The sequence below is a fragment of the Saccoglossus kowalevskii genome, chromosome 14 (genome assembly GCF_978046115.1).
Source record: "Saccoglossus kowalevskii chromosome 14, keSacKowa6.1, whole genome shotgun sequence".
Classification (NCBI taxonomy): Eukaryota; Metazoa; Hemichordata; class Enteropneusta; family Harrimaniidae; genus Saccoglossus; species Saccoglossus kowalevskii.
Genome location: NC_140654.1, coordinates 18,850,154 through 18,861,628, shown reverse-complemented (window position 1 = coordinate 18,861,628; position 11,475 = coordinate 18,850,154). Strand labels below are relative to the sequence as shown.

General features: G+C 38.7%; 1 protein-coding gene across 1 annotated transcript; it reads left to right on the top strand.

Annotated features, from left to right (window-relative positions):
- The first annotated feature begins 5,874 nt into the window (after positions 1–5,874).
- On the top strand, positions 5,875–11,187 carry LOC100373246 (14-3-3-like protein). The gene is made up of 5 exons (XM_002730520.4): positions 5,875–6,177; positions 8,253–8,379; positions 9,408–9,571; positions 9,833–9,913; positions 10,963–11,187. The coding sequence occupies exons 1-5, from the start codon at positions 5,875–5,877 to the stop codon at positions 11,008–11,010; spliced, it is 723 nt and encodes a 240-aa protein (XP_002730566.2). The 3' UTR covers positions 11,011–11,187.
- Positions 11,188–11,475: the final 288 nt, after the last annotated feature.

Here is an 11,475-nt window from a genome sequence, read left to right as displayed (position 1 = left end):
ATTTGGCGCAGTGTCACGCCCTCTTGTTCGGCATGTGTTCTAGAATTACACGAGTCTATGCATGTATGCATGCGTTAATGCTTGATTCGATGTACCGGGAATACGAGGGAATATCTTCACGTACTTTGTATGTTCAATCATGCCAGGTCTATTTTATGTAGGCGGCACGGAGGGCTTTAAAGGGTGGTGGTCGTCGCGCCGCGTCCTGTTCGATATGGGACTCATAGCGACGTACGCTACGCGTGTAAAATACATTGTTTGTTTACATGAAATTCGAAGACGCGCTGCGCGACGACCACAGCACTTTAAATATCTGTTCATATTTAGTACACGTATAGGTATGCCCAGTTGCGTTTTACTTAATTTAATCGGACGAATACGTCTATATTCAAGCGTACTGTCAAAGAAATCTTTTTTTTTTCATCTCTAGACAAATTATGCTCCTGTTGTCCCTATCCGAAAAAAACATTCAGAAATTAGAACAATTATATATGGCTTAATTATTAGGTTAATCGTTAGGTTTTATTTAACTCGCCACTGACAGCTTAATTCGCCAACCAATTTCAAACACAACGAATGTTCAAACCATGGAAGGCACCAACAGAATTTACCTTCCATGTTCAAACAATGAAATGTTCAGTGAATTTAAAACCGAACAAATACCTCATCAAACATCAAATGCACTAAAATTAAGGCCAATGACTTTTATGCAAAAACACCCGTATTGCTTATTTAAGCTCTAATAATTTAAATGTTATGTCACAGTTGTCGAGTATCGACAATTTATTGAATCACATTATGTATTCTGTTTGATAATGATAATTATTGAAGGGCGCCCCCGGTTAAGCCCTGTCTAACGACTATTATCTGACTTGACTAAAATTGCAATGAAAAAACAAGAGACCGGTATAAACTGCAAGCAGTACAGGCCTGTAGCCAGCACTTTTGAATAGGGGGTTCGAAAACAACAATAAATGATATATTTGATGTGAAACGTGTGAATTTTATAATATTCAAAAAGTGTGTTTGAGCTCTGTTACATACATTTTTATATTCTCGGTTTTAAAATCAATTGGTTTAATTTTTGAACTATTTTACCATTTTAGAGAAGGGGTCCTAGGCCATTCCCCACCTACAGACAAACACACCCACACCCTTGATCCATTACGGCAAAATGTTGTACACAAAAAGACAAGACTGTACGTATCTTAGCATAATTGTCCAAGCATGTTAAGGTAGAATGCTACTCGCGGGCTTTTTCGCTCTTCACAGATGTTAGCGCACATAAAAGTGACACAATTTCATGTCGAAATCTGTCTACAATTATTCATTTTAGTATTAGTCAATTATGTAATTTATTTCTGTACAGGGCCTCACCACACCGTACAAAATGTAATGGGTAGAAAAGTGCATATCACGTTTTAAAAACAATACAACATCCATGTAAACATATGATACTAAGTTAAGCTGAATTCATATTCATTTCGTCGCTCGAAAACTTTTAAAAGATACAGTGCTAGTTGATATATGGTGTGGCAGTTTGTGTAGCGACGAAGTAAGCCCAGACTGTCAGTATTTGCATAATTGCATAAAATTATTGACAAAAGATCAGCCCTTAGATCATTATAAAATGAACACATAAAAACAAAGTGAATTTCATTTTCTATCATGCTAAATTCAAACGCAACTTGTCTTTCAAACCAGGCAATGCCGAAACCATATTTGAACAGAAGATTTTTATGTGGGTTTCCCAAGTAAGTCTGCCGGTCTTGTCTAATCGTTTAAGCATGATATAACATGTTTTGGGGTTCCAACTATTTATTATTTAATTTTAACCAATATAAGATACAACGCTTGAAATAACCACAGCATAATGGTAGCCTTCCACATTCGTCCAACATCGCTACATTGTTTGTACAACTATTAATGCTAAGTAGATATCTGCAAAATGTTGTCTGTACCCCTCTCTATTTTCGAATTTTGGTACCCCCATATTGCTACCATAAGAAATAGCTGACACAATGATTGCATCAAACAAATTAAATGCACTAACCAATGGCATACTACATGTACCAAGTTTTTTGCAGTACGTAAATTCGTTGGTTTACTGTAAATCTGTTTTAGAGGGCGGTAAAATAATATGCATATAGTAGCAGTTTAGCAGCGGTCTCAATAAACTTCAATGACTACATCTCCTTTTTATGAACCCACTAAAAATATAGAAAAAGACATAAAAAAACGTGTAAAAAATATGTTTGAAAAATATGATTTATCGCACAGTTTCAGTGCTGAAGCAACACTGTGGAATAAATTTTTGGCTGCAAGAAGCTCTTCAACCTATACAACTCGTGATGATAAATCTTCCTCATTTTTTAATGATGTTTTCAACCCTTAGCTGTACACATGTCCAATAACACAGGCTACACGTACTAATACAATAAGTTGACTACATTTGGCTGATACACTTAGAACAAAACAGTATATATGCCATCATTAACTTGAAGAATACAAAACTAATGAACCAATATGAAAGTACAGTGTGGTGTTGTCGTCTCAATCCAGTTAGATCCCCACACTTTACTAACTGAGCAAACACTACCACAAGACAAACGGGCCTATTCAGGACCACCACATCCTTCAGAGAGTGACTACCATTACATTATTGTTTCAATGTTGCTTTAATATTTAACATCAGCTGCTTGAACGCGATCTTCATTACACCATCGCGGAATCACCGAATAAAAGCTTGCCCATTTATAACAACCTGTTTTGATTGGCTGCTGTTGAACTGAGACGGCGTAACTTCACGATTGACATTTAAAGCTTGTTGCCACCTAAATGCTCATTACTATGCAATTTCGACCGAGTCTGATAGTTACCTCACTGAGTCAAGTGATTTAATCGATGATAATTATTTTAATTAATACTGTTTGTTTTATTATGTTCTAATCTACGATCATAAATATATTCACTTCCAAAATTTAGGGGGTTCGACCGAACCCCCCGAACCCCCCAAACTACGGGCCTGCAGTATAAACAATTGTTTTACGTGATTCTTTGGTGCAATCCTTGGGATTGATAGCTTCGAATATAAACTAGCTAGTACGCCCGCTATCGTTAAAGTGAGAACAAAACGGCGGATCGTTTGGCCCCAGACCAGTAATCTGAGGTTTGGCAAGGCAGATTTCCATGTATAGTCATGATTGAGCTTATTATATATCATAATATGGAAGGAATTGACGGGCTAGAACAAAATTATGAAATGAACAAAAAAAATTAAGCAAAATAAAACACAAAACAAATTCGTCTCGCACGATGTCCTATGGTCCTTCAGTCGATTCCATCGCTCGCCCGGGGAACCTGTCCGGTGACTTATCAGAACCTGCTGACGCCACGTTCAACACTGTGTACCCAGCTTTGCCGCCGTTCGAGTCTCCTGTGAATGAAAGTATATTCTTCAGCACAGTCCCTCTAGAGGGGGGGGGGGTATATCTTCGTCATTCGGACCAAGAAAAAAAGTTATGTTTCACGATGTCCCCAAATACCATACCACTAAAAAAGCCAGAGTTGACTGTTGTATTATGGTAACGTTTAATTGGTTTAAATGCGATAGTGTTCACGCGCCGAGAGTTTTATCTTGAACATTTCGACCGTGATGTGCGCCCTCAAGTATATCATGTACTGCATTTTTAGTAATCTTTTTATCTGGTTGGTTCTGATTGGTTCCAAATAAATACTACAGTTATATTGTTTTCTATTTAATAAATATTTATATTTAATAGTCAGTGAGTTTTTAATATATATATAAAAAAAACGAAACAACAAATTCTGGATAATCGTGTACACCTCGATTTCAAATGGATAGCCCTAATTTGTTGGTCACCAACAATTTGCTAACCACTCTAAGTTCTTATATGTGACCCATTCAAAAATAAGAAAATTGTTATTTTCATTACAAAACAATAATCTCTTCAACATGTATACAATGTGGATTAAAGCAGACTGTCACCTACGTGCAAGGTTATGGTTATATCGGATTGAGTCAGCATGTCATTGACCGAAATATCGTACCAGAGGCGGCGACACGAAATAGTTAATGAAGAGGGGGGGGGGGTCCGGGGCATGCCCCCTTAAAAAAATGAAATATAGACCCTCTGAAACGCTATTTCCTGCATTTTGAAGGAAAATTGTGCTGACACAAAGGGTTTCAGCTTGACACTTTTTTTCTGCCCTCCCTGTGCCGCCACTGCGTACTGATCTTTAGTTGCTATCTAACGGTCGCCTATATATTTACGCTGTTTCGTGTCTTTCCATTCCGCAGTTGCAAGAATACACTTTTAAAATATATACTTCGATTTGTCGCTTTTTTTAAGTGGCCATGTAAGCTTTAAAATGTGACCTTGAACCTGACACGCACCACAAAAGCGGCTTTATAAATATGCACAATAAAAATACAATTGTGAATTCCAGAGCACTTTTATATTCAGTCTTTCGGGAGAGCGCCCTCTATGTGTGGTGTCATGAAATGGTCTGTTTGTTTATGGATACTTTTCAAATCTGAGAACAAAGGCGGATTGAGCCAACACGTGTGCTCAGATGGTGCTCCCTTTTCTACTCGTATGGTAATATACTATAATTAAATATTGGCATCAGAAGCAACACCAACTTACGAAACATTAGCAGTAAGGTGTCAACGGCTTTCCCGTAAAGTAGCAGTGATGGAAATATTTATCAGACACACAACCAAACTTAGTATCCTATGTCTATTACATCTGCAAGAAGTCGGTTACAATCACTGTACTGTAAAATCATTTATTTTCACTAGAATTTCACTATTTTTATCTTTGAGCCTTTTCACTGGGTTTTAATTTCACGAATTTTGCAAACAATGAGTTATTGCTATTGTTATTTTACATGTCGCACATGGATTTAATTTAGCGATTTTTTCTCATCAGCGAAAATAATGAATTTCGAACCTAGTGATTAATTAATGCCTACATAGTACACAGCGTCACGGCCGTCATGCCCTGTAAAAAATGAAACAAAATATGAGGAATTAGATGACAATATACAAATCCACCCCCATGGAAACATACATGACATTGCCTAACTCCATTCAATGGTATTTAACAGTATGATCTTATCACCTGTCAAACTGCCAACTTTTATCTCCACAAAAGCTATGGGTGAATACATCTGGACACACTGAGACCGTGACCATGCTAACGAAGACGGTGCTATAAACGGTCGTTGTGTTTGTTTTACCGTAACAATACCACATGATTGCACATGAATATAATAAAACGGTATCAACTTTCCTTAAAAACATGGCATTTTCGTGTTCTGAAACTGACCCATTATTGTCTATATATCGCTACATGTATAATCCTTCGTACATTTCTTTAATTACTTATAGATGCCTCCCCCCCTTTAAGAAGGAAATAAACACGTTTTCCGATTGCGTGTTTTATTCTGTTCGTGAAACATGCGTTTAGTATAACAGATAGGCACGCCAATTGTTCAACTATATGAGGTCAGTGTAGATTGCTAACGCTTCACCGGATCCCTCATGTTTGCAGTACACAATCGAAGCACAATAACCGTATAGAATTCCTTTAATAAAAGAGCTTTCAAATCAATGGCCATTGTAATATTATTCACATTTTTAGCTTGAACACACCTCATTGCTTTGAACTACGTTATATAATGGGTGGTTCCAGTCCCACGCTCATTGGGCACTAACAGCAAAGTTGATTATCACAGGATTTCATCCCGCGTGTCTGAAGCCGTAACAGCTTGTATCGGAACTGAGTAGCGGAAAGAAAGGATAAACCAAGCAATCAGGGTTGGATAGCGTATTCATTGTTTAGCAACATGGATGAACGTACATGTCTTGTGCATAAGGCGAGGATCGCCGAGCAAGGCGAACGTTATGATGACATGTCGAAAGCGATGAAGGCAGCGACTGAAAAAAACGCTAATCTCACGGAAGAGGAGCGCAACTTACTGTCAGTGGCGTACAAAAATGTGGTCGGCGCAAGGCGATCTTCTTTTCGGGTGATTTCCAGTATATATTCGAAGAGCAGTCAGACGAGCAACGATAGGCACCTGAAACTGTGTTGTAAATATCGTGAAAAAATACAGAAGGAACTGAACGAATTGTGCAATACTGTGTTGGTAAGTACACCCTGTCACAACCAAATTACGCATCTTCCGTATGTACATGTATATATTACAGCTTGACACCTGATAGATTGTCTTGGTTTATTTCGCGCATGTATCTGTGATCGTTTCAGTTTACTCATTGATGTAATCGACCCATGTTACGACAATCGTCGTCGTTGTTGGCTGACTTGGAAACCAATTAACTGCATTCCACGTATCATCTGTAGCGATTTCAGGGTCAAATTTATTCACGGCGGCTGATCTGTGTCACGGTGAGTGGCAAGCGAACGCAATCATCAACTCAAAATACAATGTCGCCTGGGAGTTCCCATCCAACCATTCAATCACTGACCACTGTGGGCGCAGTACATAAATACCATGACATCTCCACGGACGAAACCGTTAGCGCTTGGTAGAACGTTATTAATGCAAACAATGAGACGCCCATTATGGTGGTCTTGTTGTAGATACTGTTCTACAGCCCACGTAAAAGCGGGAGGATCGTCACTTGCACACGCGCGGGAATTAAGTCCTAAACGACGATAACAACACACGCTAACAACGCAAAGACTCATGGGTAGACGCTTGTTTGTAAACAATAACACGCTATGGCCATCTGACGACTCCCCTGCATTAATAAATTAGTATATTTTCACAAGATATAGACCCAGTCGCCATGCAGCGAGAATTTACACGCATTCTATGTGTCGCATGGGACCCACATCGATCATGACGCATTACGACGGCTGGAGCGATTTACATACATAAACACTATATGAAAGATCATCGAGCTGATCAGGGTCTCAAATGGTCCGGCTAAGCGTCTGATTTCTCAATTAAATGATTCGACTAAACCCATTATTGAAATAATTTCAATCTGGTCCGTCTAGATTTCAAATACTTCAACACAATAATGAATTGTGATTTTAGTGATCAATAATTTTATTGACACAAAACATGGCTCGGAAGAAATGAAACGAGTTACAAAAAAACGTCCAAGGAAATGTAAAAACACCGAATTTCTCTTAAAGCGGGAGAGTCGTCACCTGCGCATGTGTCAGATGACCATAGCGGGTCACTGTTTACAAACAAGCGTCTTCCCATCAACCTGTGCGTTTTAATGTGTGCTGTTTTCATCGTTTGGGACTCAATTCCCGCGCGTGCGCAGGTGACTACCCGCCCACTTTAAGCATAATCGAAAGAATAAGCTTTACATTTAAATCGATAATTACCCAATAGTATCTGCGTACTCTTATGATGGGCCACAAGCCACACTGGCGATTGAGAATACGGGTGGTTGTTTTCACCTGTCATTTGAAATTTATAAAAAAAAGTTTATATAAAATAATTTTCATGCGTAAGTTAAAGCAGAAACCGATAATGCCACCGTATGGGGCGAAAAACTCTACGGCCACCGTTGCCACAAAACGAACAACTATATTCGATAATTTTAATAAAAAAATAGGTACATATAATATAATTACATAATTTACTGTTGAAATGAACATCAATATTGATGATTTCAGTAAACATTTCCTCGTCGCTAGAGGGCGGAAATTGTTGGATCGGTCAACTGTTCAAACATTTCTATCCTCGGGGGCGGAAATCCGGGCATTTTCTACCGCCTGGCAACCCTCGCGGTGAAAACAAAGACCAAAAACTCGCAGAAAACGGTACTTTGCGATGATTGTTGAGAGTCCCCTGAACAGTGTAACAAGATTAGCCCTACGTGTGTAACATATATGAATTTGGTTGTTCAGGATTACTTCAAAGTTGAGTTTGTGTTGTTTTTCTCGAGTTTTCACCGGCTCCACCGGCGTCCCACAGCAGCGCGCACAAAGCTCATAGAAATACGTGGTACAGTGGTGCGCGTCTTAGCAACGTAGAATGTCCGTGACGGAGCTCCGCCCCCGAGGATATCTAACTTTAAAATGCGGTGGTCGTTGCGCTGCGCGTGTTCGAATTTCTTGTAAATGAACAATGTATTTTACACGCATTGTATACGTCGCTGTGAGTCCCGTATCGAACAGAACGCGGCACGACGACCACCGCCCTTTAACCTTGCATTAATGTGTGTAATTTGATAGGATTTACTTGACAAATATCTTATACCAAGAGCCACGGCTTCCGATGATTCAACCGTGTTTTATTTGAAGATGAAAGGGGATTATTATCGATATCTAGCCGAAGTAGCTGATTCTGATGACAGACAAGGTACGTCACGTGGCAATGTATGACTCAAGCCTCAGAGATAACACCATGACATCATGGGTCTTTATTCTTCACAGTGTTGGAAATTTGCTCCGATACTTAAACCAATCTCTCGTCACAGTGCGGAAACATTAGCCAAACTGTCGCAACAGTACCGAGATATTGGCCAACCCCGCGCAGCAGTGAGGCAGCCCTGGGCAATCCTTCGCCACAGTGCGAAGACATTAGTTAATCTCTCGCCACAGAACAGAAACATTAGCCAATCTTTCACAACAGCGCGGAGACATTAGCCAACCACACGGCACTGTGGGGACATTAGCCAATCTATCGCCATAGTGCAGAGAATGTAACCATTCCATCATCACAGTGCAGAGACTTTCGCCAATAACTCTCCGCCGTGCGGAGCTTTTTAGACAGTCCATTATTGCAAAGCGGGAAATTCTCCATTACTTCACCGTCGTGAGGAATTATTTTAGTCATTCCCTCACAACAGTGCAAATTAGCCATATTTTCGTTACAACATAGAGAATATAGATAATTCCTCGTCGCAATGCGAATCCTTTAGTTATTCCCTTGCTGTATTGTGAAGACTTTGAACATTACTCAAGTATCACAGTTATGTACCCAACCCCCTCAGACCCATGAACCACAGGCCCTTACTCAAGAGCGTGCCATAACAGTCCCTCTTATTGTTTAAAATGGCAATCGTATTTTTTTGCGGTTGTGTGCGTAGTATGAAGCTGAACAAGCCACACCTGAACGTTATAGTCTCCGTTTGCCAACCCCGTTTGTATGCTCAATTACCATATAGGAACACACAACTGAGAGGGTACGATGTCAAGGAAATATACTATACTATAATGTTTAATACAAAATTGTCCCAGGCATGTTAAAACAATTACGTCGGACAAACGCACGCACATGCGCCATTACAAACGTCCCCGTTTCGTACTACGTCATAATATTTCCTTGCACAAGCTCGCCAGAAACACATTTATCTGCTACTAACTGTAACATTCTATTGTACACAGAGCACGTAACCAACGCAACAAAAGCTTATAACAAGGCATATGACATCAGTGCCACTAAAATGGTTCCATCTCACCCAATACGGCTTGGATTGGCGCTTAATTTCTCAGTATTTCATTACGAAATTCTGTGTGACCACGAGGCTGCATGTAAACTTGGGAAGGAAGTATGTTCAATTCATAAAGTGTGTTGAGAATTCGTAATATAATGTCATTCGATTAGGAAATATTCTGTTATTCATTCCGTCATAAATGACGTCATAATTTGTCTCAGCGCCCTCAGTGTTATATATTGGGCCATCGTTTTATATCATGACAATATAAGTGACTTACTTTGCTATTACATTGCCATGACTACGTGACTCTTATTTTGACATATACAAAACCAAAGTTATTTGCACCTAAACCACCGTTTTGTTTGTTCTTAGGCATTCGAAGAAGCAGTTAATGACAAGGACGCATCGGAAGATAGTATGTTAATTTTACAATTACTCAGGGATAACTTAACTGTAAGTTCTGTTCTTATTTTTTGACTGATTACATTACACCGACACGTGGCGGTCAGTAAATTGTAATCTAAACCAACTTTACTCGGGCATCACGATGACATGTTTCACAGGGGTAAAGTACCGCAGTCGCCACACCGCCTTCGCATGTGTAACGACGGTATTTGGAACAGCGGTCGCGATGGCTGAAGAGAAAGGGATACTATTTGGGACAAGTCTCGTGACTCTTTCGCCCACAACGAGATATCGGCGGCAATTTTCAAATGATTATAATGTCTATTAATATACACTGCATTTGTGTATGTATTAATAAAACATAAACGTTTTAAAACTTCAAATGAAAATAATTGAAAATCATATGATTAAAATTACAACGCAACTGTCAGTATGACTTTCGATCAATCGCTGCAGAATATGTTTTATCAATTAAAATGCGCCAAACTGTTTGGACGATATTTCTTCGATACATATGTAGAAGTGAGCGATTAATTCGAAGTAGTGTACTGAATAAATGTTATTGGATCATGTGACTCGGTTATGATTGAACCAATTGGTATGAGTGTGACAAGAGAGTAACTGTAACTGTAAGAGTAACTTCCGGCTTGGCTGTATTAAATACAATCGTTTTTATGTACATTTTATGTTATGCAAAATGTTTGGCATGATTCAGGATATTTAATGTCTAAATTGGTTTTGCAACTTTTTATCGAAGCGTTTGACAGCATGAAGCAATACCATTTTTCCCGAGTTGAATACCAAATAGTGGCAAGTTAGAAAGGAATACGGTTATCTAACTCGGGCAAGATAAAAACAAGCACCCAAATGTCTTCAATAAAATATGTTTGTAGTATGGGAACATGGAAAAATATTTTATGATAATTATATGTTATTATAGGTTATACATGTATTTATATCAATAATGTTGACAGCGTGATTTGGTTCGACCTTTTTAAAAATGTCACAATATATCGGTCGTGTCTAAGTGAAAGAACTATTACGGATAAATGATCTATTATACACGTGTTCATTCCAGCTTTATATTCTTATTTCAGTTATGGACATCCGATGCAGATGATTACGACATTGAAGAAGATTATTAGATCCAAATCGTATATAAAAACAGAATTGTTCAAATGACAATAACGACGGGGAAAAAATCGGTTCATTAATAATTCCATTTTATATTCACCACATTGTTCAATTTTATTCAGTATTTGAGGCTTATTGAAATGCTATTTTTACGATAGAAAAATATAATTACTATATATTAATCATGACACTATCATTAATCTTCTTGTGTAAAGTATAACATAAATGGTAGAAATTACCATGGAGAGCTCAATTTGCGTCCAACAATGAAGAAAACGTTATTCTTAAACGGTTATTTATTCAAACGCCCCATTTTCAACTTGGGGTATGTGTATGTTTAGCAAAATGGCTCATTTTGTGTGTGCAGGGGCGGATCTACGATTCTGGAATAGGGGGGGGGGGGCGATAAGTTGGCCGAAGGCTTAATTCGCGAGCGCCGAAGCCTTTGCGGGGATTAAAAATAGGGTGTGTTTTAA

What these genes read in the sequence shown, in the direction of transcription:
- LOC100373246 (XM_002730520.4), top strand. Translation starts at nt 5,875, where the DNA reads ATGGATGAACGTACATGTCTTGTGCATAAGGCGAGGATCGCCGAGCAA. An exon ending in AATTGTGCAATACTGTGTTG is followed by an intron (nt 6,178 to 8,252) that starts GTAAGTACACCC and finishes GTAATTTGATAG; the next exon opens with GATTTACTTGACAAATATCT. An exon ending in TACTCAGGGATAACTTAACT is followed by an intron (nt 9,914 to 10,962) that starts GTAAGTTCTGTT and finishes TTCTTATTTCAG; the next exon opens with TTATGGACATCCGATGCAGA.